The sequence below is a fragment of the Erythranthe guttata genome, chromosome 14 (assembly GCF_056151865.1).
Source record: "Erythranthe guttata isolate IM_541 chromosome 14, IM_541, whole genome shotgun sequence".
In the NCBI taxonomy this organism is placed as follows: Eukaryota; Viridiplantae; Streptophyta; class Magnoliopsida; order Lamiales; family Phrymaceae; genus Erythranthe; species Erythranthe guttata.
The window spans coordinates 3,091,199-3,107,762 of record NC_142546.1 but is presented as its reverse complement, the minus strand read 5'-3'; the positions used below and the strand labels follow the sequence as shown (position 1 = coordinate 3,107,762).

At 33.5% G+C, this 16,564-nt stretch overlaps 3 protein-coding genes across 3 annotated transcripts; 2 read left to right on the top strand and 1 right to left on the bottom strand.

Annotated features, from left to right (window-relative positions):
- Positions 1 to 41: 41 nt before the first annotated feature.
- Positions 42 to 2,863, bottom strand: LOC105954419 (RPM1-interacting protein 4). The gene is made up of 4 exons (XM_012978088.2): positions 2,644 to 2,863; positions 970 to 1,482; positions 510 to 695; positions 42 to 411 (listed from the first exon to the last, which is right to left on the bottom strand). The coding sequence occupies exons 1-4, from the start codon at positions 2,647 to 2,649 to the stop codon at positions 388 to 390; spliced, it is 729 nt and encodes a 242-aa protein (XP_012833542.2). The 5' UTR covers positions 2,650 to 2,863; the 3' UTR covers positions 42 to 387.
- Positions 2,864 to 6,804: 3,941 nt separating this feature from the next.
- Positions 6,805 to 8,760, top strand: LOC105954418 (uncharacterized). Its single transcript, XM_012978087.2, has 2 exons — positions 6,805 to 7,364; positions 8,218 to 8,760. The coding sequence occupies exons 1-2, from the start codon at positions 7,085 to 7,087 to the stop codon at positions 8,577 to 8,579; spliced, it is 642 nt and encodes a 213-aa protein (XP_012833541.2). The 5' UTR covers positions 6,805 to 7,084; the 3' UTR covers positions 8,580 to 8,760.
- A 1,773-nt stretch (positions 8,761 to 10,533) lies between these two features.
- Positions 10,534 to 16,536, top strand: LOC105954416 (GPI transamidase component PIG-S-like protein). Its single transcript, XM_012978085.2, has 13 exons — positions 10,534 to 10,969; positions 11,067 to 11,766; positions 12,089 to 12,173; positions 12,312 to 12,401; positions 13,047 to 13,120; positions 13,411 to 13,495; positions 13,583 to 13,672; positions 14,231 to 14,361; positions 14,709 to 14,790; positions 14,861 to 14,908; positions 15,276 to 15,348; positions 15,450 to 15,553; positions 16,153 to 16,536. Exons 1-13 carry the CDS (start codon positions 10,789 to 10,791, stop codon positions 16,261 to 16,263), a joined length of 1,854 nt encoding a protein of 617 aa, XP_012833539.2. The 5' UTR covers positions 10,534 to 10,788; the 3' UTR covers positions 16,264 to 16,536.
- The last annotated feature ends 28 nt before the right edge of the window (positions 16,537 to 16,564 follow it).

Below are 16,564 nucleotides of genomic sequence, written 5' to 3'. Positions count from 1 at the left end.
TCTAAAAATAGCAGCTTTCAAGAAATCACACAATAACAAGATAGAGCAAAAAAGGAGCAAATGAATCCATTTTAGTAAAAGCCAAGTACAACAGATTAAAAGAATCTACACATAGGCAAGCAAACTCTCTATTTCAACCAAAGTACAAGTGGAAGAATGGAACTTAAAAAACAAAATAGTCGTAAATCATTACCTCGAAATCACAATGATAACGATGATGAAGCAGCAAACTTAAAATAAATTATAAAAAAAAAAAAAAAAAAAAAAAAGCATACATCAAACTGAAGCAATGCACCGCCGCTTCAGCAGAATATCCGTCCAAAGCTTTTTACATGTTCGGAAAATAGTTTTTTGTAACACTTAAAAGATACTAGTGACTTTCTTATTCTACCACCAAGGAAAGCAGCATTTCTGGATTGAGATAAAAAGAGAACAAAGATTATTTATCAGGCCAAAAATCACAGTATTTGATATGCTTAAAAGAAGCTAGAAATGGATAGTTATTTTACCTTTTGATCGTTGACTTGTTGACCACGTCCGCCATAAGACGGATGTTTAGGGGTACCGGGGGCATTTCCAGCCCCAGTAGTCCTTTCCTCCCTCACTTTGTTGAAAATGTGAGTGAAATTCTCAGCCGACTCGGGGTTATTTTCGTCCCATTCACCGAATTTCGGAACAGCTGCACCTTTTTCTGGCTGCCATTTGCAATGGAATCAAATCAGAAGAAGGTCTTAGGTACAGTCAAACTAATATTTAAGGTTCAATATAACTCAATTATTTAGTTGCTGGCCAACAGAAAGGAAGATAAGGTCCACATCAATTTGATACAACTGTTTAAACGTTGAGAAATCGTCGCCTAAGTGAGATAAGTTAAAGCTGAAATCATATGATAAAACATCAAGTTTCGTAAAAACGAAAAAGAGCAAAAGAAGAACGATTTGAAAATCTTTCCAAAAACATTGGCCTTACACTTTCATCTCCTCGAGTATTAGGCTTCATGCGGGATCTTCCAGGTGTACCATAGCTATTATCATGGCTCTTTCCTTCCCAAGAAGGAGATCCACCGCCTCTCCCACCCGCAACTTTTGCCTGATAATGTGGATGAAGTGGTGAACGCTCGAAACTTTGCTCGGATCCTCCACTAGTTCTAGTAGGTCGACCCGACCTCTGGCCCCGGCCGCCGTAATTTGATTCGTTTCCAGTTTTCTGACCCATATTTTCAACCCGACCTGGAGAATTGTTGTACTGCCCGTCTTCTTTGCTCACGCGATGCTCAGGGGTTGGTCTGACGGCCCCCCTTCCCATTGCTGAAGGGGCAGGAGGTGGATGATCATTATTATTAGGGAACATGTCTGGATTTTCTTCGGGGTCGTTTGGATTTATCATCTTCCCACCTCTAGTTTTTCTTGCCTTGTCGAAATAAACTGTGTATGGTACGTTGTCTTCGCTTTCCCAGTTGCCAAATTGTGGCACATTCGAACGCTGTTTCGATAAAAGAAGATACCAGATGATTATTAGCAGCCAGCATGTGTGATGTTTAAACTCCAGAATCTGAATCCTAGAAGACGTGAATTCAGAACGGGCTCTAGCCTATTCGTCACCACAGAACTGATCGATTCACAAGGCAAATTAAGATAAAAACACACAGACTTGTCTTTAACTATACTACAGGTTCGGATATCGTGTAAAGTTATTACAATGCAAAAAGATTATTACATCATTCGACCGTACATAGGTCTTGGCTGGAGATATTATGATTTGACATTCATGCTTCAGGTAAACTTCAACTCAAGAACCTATATGACAAGTTATTGCATGCCCAAGAATCACAAAGGTCTAGTAATATACAACCGTTTCAGAATCCTCATGTCGAATAAGCATAACACATACGAGGACAACATTTTCTGGAACGCAACCAAAGAGCCGAGCCAACCAAATCATAAACAATTTTTCTAAAAACAAAAAAATATCACCATGATCATAAAATAACAAGATATTAGTCAAAACACAATGGAAGTTTCAACGAAAACATATAGGAGGAATTAGCTTGAAACCGAAAAAGTGCGGCTTAAGGAAGAGAAGCAAATTGTTTCTCCTAGTGGAGATACAGACTCCACCATAAAAAAGTTAGGCTGAATTATACAGGATTATAAGATAGCATCAAAATCGTGATTTCCTCCGAAATAGACGAAAAAACAAAGTTCTTAACGATTTTGAAAATCGCTGAAACGTAACCATCAGAGTTTGATTTCTGGTTCATTCGTTGTTTCATAATCATAAGAATTACAATGTTACAGTGGACCAGTGGTAATCATTCTTATATTTGCTCCTCGCACTTTATCATTTGATTGACCAAGTAATACTTTCGAAGAATCTTTCACCATTCTATAATAATATATGGAACAAAACTTATTTCCACATAAACAGAAAATCATAAAAAAAAATTGAAATCAATATGCAAAAATCACACTCCAATTGAAAGTTTTAACTGCAATTATCTAGTAAAACAATAAAAAAAAAAAAAAAAAAAAAAAAATTACTAACAAAGTAAAACGACGACGAATCAACATACACAGAAGAACTTCATCAACTAATGTACAGTGCTGCACAGTATGAAAAAACATAAGGAAAAGGTTAACTTACAGCCATTTTTAATTCTTCGTCGAGCTGGTACAGAAACCCCAAAACAGAACAGCGGAGAAGCAAAATCAAAACTACTAGGCTTCCGAATTGCAAGCAAGCAAGTGTTGGAGATCAGTCAAAATGCTCGGAGCTCCGCCGAGAAGAAAATATCTGCAGGAATTTCACGATCAACAGCTAGAGAGAGAGAGAGAGAGAGAGAGAAATGAAATGAATTGAAATTGAAATTGAAATGAATTGATGATGATTTAATGATGGGCTGGTGGTGGGGGCTAGGGGTGGGGTTTGGGGGTGGGGGTGTTATCAAAACCGATGACCGGCGCCACCGGTTATGGCTTTGACTATTCGCCCTTCAACTTTTGTCTTCCCTGTGTATTATTATGCCCATTACGAAGTCGTTAGTCGCGAGTCAATTTTGTAGCTCAATTTTCGAATTGCATGTGGCATTTTTAATGTCACATGTTCACATTGTGTATTTCTTTATCTATTTGTAATTAAATACTAATTTTTTAGAAGAATAACGAACATGGATGCGGTTAAATGTCGTTTCAGTTTTAGTAAATATTGTTTCGATTTCAAATGTGATTTTGATTATTTTTAAGGTTTAAATTTGGCAAAACTGAATAACATGAACTTTGTAGTTCTTCGGATTAGTTTTATAATCCGGTTTGAATCACCAAAATCGAATGTAAGATGAGATAAATATGCATGAATCAATAAACACTATCAACATCTTTAATGTTTTGAGTTATATAAAATTTAAAATGTAATTCATTAATGCATAACTTTGTTATCTGACATCCAATTTAGACGATTCAAATTGGATCATGAAGCTTAACTCAAAGAACTACGATTTCGGTATTTTGAACTTTGCCAAAATCAAACTATAAAATTGTCAAAACCATTTTCGAAGTTAAAACCCGTATTAGTAAAATTGAAACTAAATTTAACATTTAAGTAAAAGAAAGCATGAAAACTGAGATGTAATTTCAAAATTTCATAGATCAAATGCCTCAACAAAATTTCCTACAATAACAAAGTTAATTACTAACAAACAAAAAAAGTGTGTAGTCCCGCAAGGGATGGCCTATTGGTTGGAGAAAATGAGTCTGTGTCAATTAGGTTTGAATCCACTTGTCAACAATCGCTAGGTCGACATTGTCACACATGGTAGCTTAGTGTAGTTTACGTCTCTCGTATGATTTGCATGCAAACAAACATGGTTAGTCTCGTGTAGTTTACGTCTCTCATATGGTTTACAAAATATTATATGAGAGTGTAATGCATCTATATAATTCATTGTAGATTCCTTACGTACCAAAACACTATTATACGAGAGTGTAGATTTCTTCAGTGCGCCTATCTGCACGTTCCTTAATTAGCAAAAAAAGAACCAACCGATAATTGGGAACAAACTTTCACAAGATGAAAAGTATGTTAATAATTAATTATTCACTTTCTAGTGGAAGTTTCCGAAATAAAATGTGTAAATAATGGGGCCATGAAATCTGAATCTTGCTTTAGCTTTTTCTGGGATGGTTCTTCAAAGGGAAAAGGAATCTCTTCGGTAATTGCTAAAAAGGAACAACTGCAGATTTTTTCACAATTTTTAAATTTAATAATAATTTTAAATTTTGGATAATTTTTTTATAAAAAAAATATATTTTAATGACCATTGGCCCCATTGCCTCAAGGCCCAATGAATTTCTGCAAGTAGTTAGAAGAATTTCACTGGCCGTATAAGAAAGAAGGTAGCAAGCAAGCCAACAACAAACTCAAAAAGATTAAATAGAACAAAACAAAATAATTGATAGTTGGGATGGCACATCAGCTTTATCACTAATTAATATATGAAAGTAATGTTTTAGTGTAATATTTTAATTGGGGGGTACATATACATTTTGTGATGGTGATTAGGAACTAGGGGTGGAAATCTGACATAATGGATCGGAAATGGCTTTTACGAAAAACATTCAATTTTGTTCGGAAGTAAAAAAAAAAAAAACCAGGTCCCAATTTCCGTTCCAAGAAAAATCGGAATGCAAAATTTTATTCCGATTTCGGAATGTCTCGGGATCGGCGGAATTTCGTAAACTACATTAGTTTATAATCTCTTGTTCCAAATTCGTATGTAATGGGAATTTTCGCAATATTTTTCTATTTTTTTTTTCTGAAAGTTTACAGAAAAATGCAAGAAAATCCAAAAGTGCTCGACAAAACGCAATAACTAAAACCACATATATGAACAACAAATTGAAATATAGATTTTCTTATAAGGAAAAAAATGCAACAGATAGTTTTTGATATCAGTTAATCTTTTCGAAAGTTTTAATTTACTTGATCATTCGGTATTTATATTATGGAATTACAAAATATATCATAAAATTATATTATATATTTTGAAAAACAATCGAAATACTCTTAGCCCATTCGGAAGGATCTCATCTAATAATTATTCATGATTGTTTATGTCTCTAACATGATCATTTATTCGGAACTAAAATCAGATCGAACATTAGAATTTTCGGCAATTTTATATACAATCCCGATTCCATTCCAAATAAATTTGGAAAATCGAAAATCAAAATTCGAAAATTGGAATGAAAAATACAGTTCTAAATTCAGATATTTTACAATCGGAATTAGCGGGTTCAGAAAATTTCATTCCTATTTCCATCTCTATCTGGAACTGATGCGAGTTTATGAATCTTGTTTAGTTTTATTAAGATGATAGAAATTGGCGTGCAAGTTGCCGGTGAAATGTCATTGAACTGAGCAACTGGACACTGGTGCAACCGGTAACTTAGCTACTGTTCAGCCGGCTGACACACTATTTGAATTTCTTTATTTTTGCTTCTTTTAATTTTTTTTATATAATTAGGTGACCATTATTTAATATCGAATAAAAAATTATGCTGGCAGATTGGAAAATAATATAATATAAAACAAGCAAACATTCTTAGATTTTAATTGCAGGTTCAACTATTTAATTTTTTGAAATAAAAAAATGAAAATAAATTAGGATTAATTGTGAACATGAACTGCAGTCATACTTCTAGGAACCAACCGGCGGTCAACGGTCAGAAATGTTGACCCTAGTCAATCAAGAATCATGATCATGTCTAACATAGAACATCTTCAAAGGAGATTTGTATGTGGAATTTAAATCATTTACACAACCAAATCCAAAAAACCCAACTCCATTAAGGTATTGTATAATTTATTTATTATTTAAATTATAACTTTGGTTAATAAAAAAATAAATTTTATACAACCAAGAATGCATAAAAAAAAGTGGTGCTAAATATATTTTCACTTAATTGGTATTGTTTCAACTTTAAATGTGATTTTTGATTGTTTGCGGTCTGAATTTTGCAAAATTCAAAACACCAAATTTATAATCTTTTCAATGTGTTTATAATTCAATTTGAATCATCTAAATTGGATGTCGGGTAATAATGTTACGAATGGACAATGTCGACAATTCTTATGTTTTGAATTTTTCTAAACTTATATTGTAACTTATTCATCCAAAAATTTATCGCCCAAGTTGGATTAGAAAATTAACTAAAATATTTACAAAGTAAGTGCTTTGAGTTATGCCAAATTCTGATTGAAAGATTGTCAAATCAAATTTAAAATCGTAACTGTGCCATTAAAATTGAAATAACATTTAACATTTTAGATTAAGAAATTGAAATATTGTACTTGGCCGTCATTTACTATCAATTATTTAATTAATTCTAATTGTAATTTCAAACACCGTTCACTTTTTACATATCTCAACCGTCAATTTTAAACAACCTGTTCCAGATGGTATATATGCCCGTTCATCACTTCCGTTCCCAGCTTTAGCTTGTGAAATTATAGTTTACAGCCCTTAAGTTTGCACTAATTTTATATTAAGTCCTCAATATTCAGAAAAAACACATTTTTTCCCCATATTTATATAATTTAACATTTTTTATCATTTCATCAATTACCGTTAGTTCGTCTGTTAAACCAGTTATTGGCACACGCTTGATTCGGTTAATACTAACGAAAAATTGAAGGAAAGAACAAAAAATGTTTAATTTTAAAAACAAGAGGAACCAAATATATTTTTGTGAACATGAAAAATTAAATATAAAATCGGTGCAAACTTGAGATATGAAAACGGTGGCCTTTAGCTTCGATTCCTTTTCTTTTCTTTTCTTTCCTTTTTCAGTCTTTTTTACTATGTAAAGCATAATCATCCAAATCCCCAAAATACCCCCCACACCATTAATTCAGAGCTTCAGACCTTGAGAGTTTCAGACACTAACAACACGCTTCGTTTGCTCAATTCTTGAATGTAATCTGAAATTAAAGAGCTGGGTTTTAGAACCCATAATCCCATTTGGCGTGTGCTTCAGTATTGAAGAATAAAAATTGAATCTTTATTTTTTTTTAGGGTTCAAGAAAGATGATTGTCTTGTTCTTTTACGTTGTGTTGGGTGAGGGTTTAGTGGCATTGCTTCTAATGTTTGAGATTGGGCCGCTGAGAGACTTGGGAATGAAGGGTTTGGATCAAGTTAAGATGAGAAGGGCTACTGTTTTAACTATTGCTGCTACTGTGTTTGTCATTCTTTTATCAGATTTATTCAGCATTTTCAAGATTCAAAACAAGGGCGCTAAGCACGGCGCAATGACGCCGATGGATCAGGTTCTCTGGCGGACCAACGTGCTCGAGGCTACTCTCATGGGTAATAAAAAAAAAAAAAAAACCGAAAAAGAAACGATGAATTTATCGATTATGTTTTCGTAATTCTTGATTCTTGATTGTGTTGTGTGAGTGTGTAATTTGTTGGTTTGGTATTGTGTTTTCTTTGTCCGAATTGTTGGTTTCGAGGCTACTCTTGATTCTTGATTGTGTGTAAGTGCATCTGTTAATTTAGTATTATGTTTTCGTTTGTCCGAATTGCTGGTTTCGAGGCTACTCTTGGTTCTTGATTCTTGATTCTTGAGTCTTGATTGTGTGTAAGTGTATTTGTTGATGTTGATTTGGTATTATGTTTTCGTTGTCCGAATTGCTGGTTTCGAGGCTACTCTTCATTCTAGATTCTTGATTCTTGATTGTGTGTAAGTATATTTGTTGATTGATTAGTATTGTGTTTTTATTGTAAGGTCTGAATGTTGGGTTGGGATTTTTATTTTATTTTATTTTATTTTCCGTGTCTTTGTAATTGGTTCCGTAAATAGTTTTCCTATCGGCCTAAACTATTGATTCGGTTGATGCTTCGATTGTTGATTGTGCTTTCTGTTGATGTGTGTGTGTGTGTGTGTGTGTGGATAATGATGCTTTGATGTTACTTTTGTTCTTGTTATGTATGATCAAAAGGTAATTTACGGTTCGTATGAGTTTTGTTAAAATGATTTACGTTTCTTTTCTACCAAGTGCTCGAGTATCTATTCAAAAACTTGGTGCCAAATGTCGATTTCTAATCTTCTTGCTGATTGATTATACTTCTTACGATCGAGTTCTTGACTTCTTGTACCATGTTTTATTTAATTGGGAGAACGGCCGCATAATTACAACTCATTTACTTGATCCCATAGGTTTCTTTCTCTTCCTCGGACTTTTAATCGACCGAATGCACCACCACATGAGAAAACTGGACGAACTGAAAAGCAGTAACGGAGTTTCAAGGGAAGAATTCGAGAGAGTCGAGAGAGAGAAATTACAGTTGAAGGAGAATCAAGAAAAAACCGGTCTCGAAGTTGAGAGATTACACAAAGAAATATCGGGTTTGACCGAGAATTTGAAGAAGCTCAAATTGGAGTCAACCGAAAAGGACAAAAGCGTCAAAAGTGCCGAAGCTCGTGTTGCTTCCCTACAGAAACAAACAGCCGAGCTTCTTCTTGAATACGATCGTCTTTTGGAAGACAATCAGAACCTTCAGAACCAAGTTGAGAGATGACTATGGGGTACTCTAACAAATGATTAATGATTTCTAAACCAAGATTAATTAAGTAATTAGGGTCTTAAGTATTCTGTTCTTCTCTCAGTGATAATGTTTCTTGAATTCAGGACTTCTTTTTTTGATATTTTTCTTGGTTTTCTTGCAAGTGACAAGGCGATTAATTTAATTTAATTGAGAATTTTTTTTTGATAAATTTCATTGCACTTATTTCATTTAATGCTAAACATATGAATAATTAATTGTTTAACTAATATAACAAATTCCTAAATTTAAAAATAAAAAAAAAAAAAAAAAAAGAGAGAAGAGGAACTGATATCTTGTATATAAAAGTTTAGGGAAGGTTGCATGTCATCCCCTATAAATTTTAATATTCGCATTTTACCCCCTCAAAATTTAAAATAAGTAAATCTCCCCCTTCAAAATACTATTCTTGTTGCACATTGCCCGGATAGTAAAATTCCGATGGATTGATTATTCACTGGAATTGAGTGTTTCTGTTGCACATTTGACCATTTAAATGTTATTTTTGTTGCACATTGCCCCTTCAAAACATTATTTTTTTGTGCATGTTGCCCCTTTAAAATGTTATTTTTATTACACAATGGCACCCAAAATTATCTTTTGGGGCAAAGTGCAACCAATAAAGTTTAAGCAACAATTTCTTATTTTTCGGCTATATTATCTAATTATTCTGTAATGAAATCTTTGACTCAATATCTCGGATAACATATGATTATGGAATCACAAAGAAACACTTTTTTTTTTTGGGCAAAATACACTTTACCCTCTTGTACTATGCCCACGTAACACTTATCCCCTCGTACTATGAAAAATACACTTACCCCCTTATTTTAATGGTCAACCTATTTGACTCTTAACTGTGTTAGTAGTAAAATAAATTTAATACATTTCTAACAATCCTTACTAAATGACAATTTTTTTTATTTAACAAAAATATTACATGTACTATGAATAAATTAAATAAATATTTAAGATAATAATATTTTTAAATTTTGATTAAATAAGAAAAATATTATTACTTTTTAATAATTCATAAGAAATGACATCTTATTTTTATTAAAAAAATATCTTTTCATTGTGGATAAATATATTAAATAAATATTTAACATGTATAAATTTTTAAATATAGGATTAAAATATTTACTCATTAAATATTTATATTAAAATTGTAATTTTACAGTAATATTTTTTAACGATATATGCTAATGATTTATTTTATTTATTTGTAACATCAAAATTCACTTAAGCCTTTTACATTTAGGATTCACTATACGGAATTTAATGTTACAAATAAATATTAAAAATTCAATGTACACAATGTTTAATGAGTTAAATAATTTAATCCAGAATATAAAAAATTAAACTTGCTACTTAGTTGTATAAAATAACATACGAAAAATTATATTATCTAAATATTAATTTTTAATATAAATATTTAACACGTAAATTATATTTAATTCAAAATTTAAAAAAAGAATTGCTATCTTAAATATTTATTTAATATATTCATAGTACATGTAATATTTTTTTAAATAAAGAAAATGTGTCCTTTAGTAAGGATTATTAAAAAATCTATTAAATTTATTTTACTTCTAACACCGTTAAGAGTCAAATATGTTGACCGTTAAAATAAGGAGATAATTGTATTTTTCATAGTACGAGGGGTAAGTGTTACATAGGAAATAGTACAAGGGGTAGGTAAAGTGTATTTTGCCCTTTTTTTTTCTAATTATTTTTCTTATAAATAGCATTCGCCAACATAAAATCCTTGATCCAGAACCATAAGGGCAAATGAAGGTATCTTTATATAGATAAAATATTTTCTAAAATTAGAGAAATTTAATTTTGAGTTTTTTTACTTTTTAATATTATTGCTCATATTTGTATTATATTAATAAAAAATAATAATTAAACAAAAGATTACAATATGAGTAGAAATTTTCCTTTTGCAATTGTTATTGTAATGTACATAAATAATTAATGTTTTTCAATTTTAAAATTATTTTCTGGTGCATAGAAGAAATGCTGGTAGCAATTAATATGAAAATATATAAAATATAAGAGTAGATAAATCCAAACAACACATTTTTTTCATTTGAACAAATGAAATTTTGAATAATTGAAAAAGAAACCGAATAATAATGAATGAATTGATTTTAATTTTCTCACTCTGAGGAGAGAGAAAATGGACGCGGCCAACACTCCAATTCCGCCGGCGATGGCAGAAATCTCCGAAGCTCCGTCAACTTCCGCCGCCGAAATCCAGAAGACGGAAGCGGAATTCGATTCGGAAACAATGCGCGAAACCAAACCAGGATTGAAGCGCTTCGCTCTTACTCTCACTGTTCTCCTCTCTTTCCTCTTAGGTTAAAAAAAAAAAAAAAAATCAGTAGAAATTTACAATTGCAAGTCTTTTTTGCACAGTTGAATTATATTTTTTGTGCGTTTTCTTTGCAATTGCAGGTCTTCCATTTTTGTGGAAATCAGTAGAAATTTACAGATCACCGTTGCCGTTCCGGGAAATAGATGATTTATCGGCCGCGGTTGAGTTGAATCCTATGCAGTTCCCTTGCAGATTTCGAGTGGTTTTTGTTGATTTCGGCAGAACTTCATCAACTGCTAATGAATTGTCGGTTTTGATCGAATCTCATATGCGAAAGCTTGCCGAAAAGGATTCCCCGTCTTGCGGTGCTTGTATTTACAATTCGACTGTTTCCGTTGCCCTAGAATCCGGTTCCGATTGTTTTCGCACCGACGATGATTTTAACTGGAAGTGTGGAGCTCTGAATGGGCTGATGAACAAGTACGAGGCTTCGAGGGACGATGGTGATGAGTTGTTTGATGACTATTTGAAGTCATTGTTGGATGATCATGGTAGCTCTACTAATGGTGGAAAGGTTTATTCGGTGATTGTGGTGAGGAGGGAGGAAGAGAAGCATGTGAGTGCGGTTGTTGGGAAGTATAGGCATGCGTGGATTATAGGTAATCTTTCAGAGGAGGAGGCGGTGGAGAAGGTGGCTGAGGTTTTCGTGAAAACGTTTGTGAATGGTGGAAAAGAAGAAGGATCGATTCGTGGGGAGTTTATGCCAGTTGGATCAGATGGGAGGATTGTGCTTTCATTCAATTTGCTTAATGCAAATCCACGCGATTGGACTTATGACTGGTACGAAATTTCTGTCGTGCCATTTCTTCAGTAAAGTTTTTGGTGAAATTAGAAAAGTCGTATGAGGAAATATGTCTATCTTTCTTAATTAGGATATAGTTTTTAGCTGATTCCCGATTTACCGTGTCTAGTTGTTTACTAGATTTATTTTAATCGTTTATGAAGCCTGGGATGATCACTTAATATGTTCATTCACATAGTATCCTCTGAATCATTTGGGAGTAGAGCATAATAATAAATTAAAAATATTATAGCATATGTTTCATCCCGCTGCTATATTTCTCTACTAAAAAATGTTAATCTAAATTATTTTGTTGTGTAGGGAATTCCAAGAGATAGATGATAACATCTTGAGCCCAATAGTTGAGGCTCTGAAACCTCTAGCGGATATTAGAGTGGAGAGTCAGGTCATTCTCAATCCATTTTTCTCTATTTAGTATTTTAAGGAAAAGCCCGTGGGACGTTCTTTTAGTTTACATGTGTACCTGTTGAAATCCTAAGTCATTTGTGATTAAAATTGTAAACCGTTACTGATGAATGCATAGGTTTTATACCACACCCCAAAGTCTTCATTTTCGTATTGGGATGACAAGCTGGACAGCTATATTTACACTACGAAAGATCTTCCTTTCTTTGTAAGCTCTCTCTGCACTTTCTCTTACTCAAAAACTTCATGTGAGGGAAAACTATGTAAAATGTAGGCAAAAAATCACATCTTTATGAGAATGTTCAGTTTCTTTTATGCAGTTAACTTATCTGCATGTTTTAAGCATCACTGTATGAGGAATTTGTGTCGGTATATGTGTGCGGGTGCATAAACGTTTTATTCTTTTTAGCTTCTAATGATTGAGAAAGTCAACTTCTTGCCTTTTTTTCATTTATAGTATGATTGGTTTTAATTTCCTCTACGATTAATACCTGCCAATGAAACAAGTTGTACTATTTTTCATACGGAACAAAAGTTCTTAAAGAACCTGCTGCTAACAGAGTGGAATTTAAATTGTAATAATTAAAAATTGATGTAAAATAGACGGCTCAAGGCAATAAAGCAGTTCAATATTTAATTTATCATTCATTCTTCTGAATTAACTGTTGTATTCTGACTAGCTCCTCTGCTAAGAGCATATCTCTGCTAATTATCAGTTCACATCAGTCATTATCAGTGCAATTTTTATTTGTATTCTGCATTTGGAAGGTTCAAATAAGTTAACTACTTTGGTACTTGTCATCAAAATGACTTTCGATGTCGCTTGAAATTTCTTATTTGTCTGGGTTTATAGGTTAACTCAAATGAGTGGCATCTGGATACATCAGTTGCAGCTGGAGGGCGTTCAAAGATCCTCCATTTTGTGGTGTATAATCTTTAACTCATTTATGGCTTTTCATCCTTAGTTGTATAAAATTTCTGCTGCTAATTTAATTGTACATTGAAATCTTGAAGTCAGTCCCAACACCCCCGGACCCCTTTTCTTAGTAATATAAAAGTAAACAGTATCTTGAAGTATGACATCATAATATAGTTTGTGAAGCCAAAAGCTCCAGCAGAAGTCATATGCATTGGCATCTGCTTGTAGTTGATCTGATTTGCCAGCAATACTAATGCTGTAGAAATTGTCTTCCCATTTGATTTTCTCATCACCCCAGATATGTTCCATCTGCGGAAGAGTGTCCACTTCTATTGCAACTCCCAAATGGAGAAATTTCGAAGACAAATGGTTTTATATCTCCAGTGAGTTGCATTCTTTAAGATCATGGTTTCTTTACTGTGTTACGCCCCATAACAATCTAACTTGTTTCATTTCATTTCACCTTTTAGATGTGGGGAAGTGTTGCAGTCTGGAACCCTTCAGCTTGTTTCAAAGATTCCAAAACGGATACTCGTGCTAGACATAAGATTCCTTCTGAGGTCAGTTATCATTGCTAGTGATAGAAAAAATTACTACGATTAGAATGTTTGCTTTCTCGCTTTTAGTTTAACTCCAAAGTTAATAAGTAGGTTCATTTGTATCCTACAACTTGATTCTTGATATGCTCTTAGTGCCCAATACATTTGGTAAAATGTCACAATGGTTCATACGATGTGTTTGATCATGTAGTGGGCGAAAGTTTGGCCATGAAAAACGCAAACAACTAAATTCTTGATACTCAGAATTCATGTAGGATGCGGGAATTATTTTTTTTTGACAGGATTAAGTTAAATAAGTATAGAATCTTTAACCATGATTAGCTTCGCTAAAAATTATTTACAATATGAATTAAAATTTGCTTGTTCTATTTCACAAAAAAGCGTTATTTATCCTTGCTTGTCTTCCTCATTTCATGTTTTTGCCAATAATCAGTAGATATTGATAAGTCAATGTGAATGACTATTTGCCCATCTTATCTTACTTTAAACTTTCAGCTAAGCTCCTATATTAATCAAGAAGCCTTTGCCTTGAACTTAATGTACTCATTGTGGAAACAGGGCTTGACGAAAACTTTTGAGATCTTCATAGGGCAGTTGCGGCAACTCTTTGGCCTGAATTCGAAAAACCACTTTGCTGATGCATCAGGCACTGTACGACTACTGACTAGTGAAAGAGGCTTCTCAGAATGGTGAGACGATAGGCTGGGTGATACTTAACATGGCAATAGAAAACCCTAATGTTGTGAATGAGATAATTTGCTGGTTCCTGAATGCCAATGCATGCTTACATCTTCTAAAAGAAGAATCATTATATTTTTCTAATGCCATTAAGAATGCACCCTTTTACTTATGCTTCTATTAAAAGTACAGGTGTGTAGAAACCCATCGCATATGGACTCCTTAATTTGGACTTCTGGTTTATTGAATTGTAACATCATGTCTTTTTAGATAAACCTCTGTGCTTGATGTCAAATTGTGACCTGGAATACATTGTCTACCTGGAAACTGATGGCATGTAATTTTTGCTTCTTTTAAGGGAACTGGATTTCTTGTCACGACAACACACATGTTTTAATCTTCTCCAGTGTACGACAACTCTTGGATCGCTTTCCCGACTGGTATGTCTTCAACTTTAATTTATTTATGATGTTATTTATGTCCTTGGCTATAACCAATATCTTCATACAGGTCCAATCACTTCCAAGAATGATTATTAAGGATGAAATAGGAAAACAAGTAAGTATTCCTTCTTAGCCTGCCATGAATGACTTCTTTTCATCTCAATTTCCACTCCAAATAAAAAAATGAACCTCTACTTCAGATTCTTATAAATATTTGTACTTTGCCTGATATAAAAGTTAACTATGAAACGCAATCAGCGTGGAGCTCTCTTCTATGTATTCCTCCATGATTCGGTTTCACATTACCTCAGTGTACTTTGTGTAACGAGCCATCTCAAATTTCATGTCTTTCTCATAACTTGGGAATCTGCTTTGGCTTGTTGATTATACTGCTTCCTGACAGATTAGTTATTAATTAATATTGATGCTTGAGGAGGAAAATAAATCGATATAATAATTGTCCTTTCGACATCATCGAGCAGGTGAAGTATTCTCTCGAAGCCGCAAAATTAGCTGTAAGCAATGTGTCTTACGGGATGTATGATGCTTCTGCCGGTAAGTAACATACTTATGGTTAAAGTGCGACTCGGGAATATGTTATCTTTCTTTCACTGCAGAAATATGCTAACATATAGCATACTATTATCATTTGCCAGTGTTCTCTAGACATGCTAGGTCCTTTGCGGAGGATGCGTTTTATCACCCATCCATGATGTCTGTTAGCTACTACTCGTTTGAGCACTGCTTTGCTGTCTATTCGGTTAGTTCCTTGACACGGTTTCTATATTTCAATTTCTGACATCATTTGAAGATCAGGACAAGAAATGGTTCCCGAGTATTTTGATTGATTGGTCGAATGATAGGAATATTAGTGCAATTTTATGTTCAATATTTTGCTAAAATCTTCATATGCAGTGTTCTAGAAACCCATTGCTTTCATGAGGTAATCCTCTAACTGCTTTAACTGATATTACGGTGGCACACGTACCTAAGCACCAAAAGAACCTTGTAGAACCTATTGTTGTTGTGGAGCACTTTACCTTATTTTTAAATGAAAGAGAAATTCAAATCTCTAAACTTTAAGCTCCTCTAGAACCAACTGTTGTCGTGGAGCACTGCACTCCCTAAATATTTATTCCTTATACCGAAGTATCAATCCTCTAGAAATCAACTGATCTAACTACGAACATTAGGCTGTGTATGCTTTCAGTTTTGTAGGCTACTCTTCTCTTGTTAGTCCATTCTTTCATGTTCCCCTTACCCGAATGTGTGAGATTGTATTAGATATCCGAACGTGCAATTCATGTACTCCCGGACTTGGATTGGCTCTAATTCTCCGTTTCTCTTGTTTTTCAACAGCCCTTCTTTTTGCCGGTTTCACTGCACGTAGTTTTGGCTGCCATCAGAGAATGGAAAAGGTACAAGCTGGAAAGCAGAAAATACAGTACATGGAAAGCCAAAAAGATGTAATACTCAACCCGTACCGCGGTTGCAAAACAAACTTCACACAGAAAACAGTCAACTATTACATGCAATGTTCGAACCAGCATAGGGCCAATAGTATAGTCCGTAGTCCCCTTTGCCACTTCTCGAAATCCGAATGTTTTTCTTTTTTTTTTTTTTTGTATTTTTAAAATAGAGATCTTAGTGTATATTTTATTTGATTTATGCTTTTGTTGCTTTGCAGAGACTTGAATGTTATGTTAAAATTATAAAGCAGTTACTGGTCTCATGATTCAGTAAGTGATTTTGTTGTACTTCTTTTTAAGAC

Coding starts and splice junctions, on each gene's coding strand:
- LOC105954419 (XM_012978088.2), bottom strand. Junction 696..969: donor ATACTCGAGGAGATGAAAGT/GTAAGGCCAATG, acceptor TGCAAATGGCAG/CCAGAAAAAGGTGCAGCTGT. Junction 412..509: donor AACAAGTCAACGATCAAAAG/GTAAAATAACTA, acceptor ATCTCAATCCAG/AAATGCTGCTTTCCTTGGTG.
- LOC105954418 (XM_012978087.2), top strand. CDS start 7,085: ATGATTGTCTTGTTCTTTTACGTTGTGTTGGGTGAGGGTTTAGTGGCA. Junction 7,365..8,217: donor GCTCGAGGCTACTCTCATGG/GTAATAAAAAAA, acceptor TTGATCCCATAG/GTTTCTTTCTCTTCCTCGGA.
- LOC105954416 (XM_012978085.2), top strand. CDS start 10,789: ATGGACGCGGCCAACACTCCAATTCCGCCGGCGATGGCAGAAATCTCC. Junction 12,174..12,311: donor ATATTAGAGTGGAGAGTCAG/GTCATTCTCAAT, acceptor ATGAATGCATAG/GTTTTATACCACACCCCAAA. Junction 13,496..13,582: donor CAAATGGTTTTATATCTCCA/GTGAGTTGCATT, acceptor TTCACCTTTTAG/ATGTGGGGAAGTGTTGCAGT.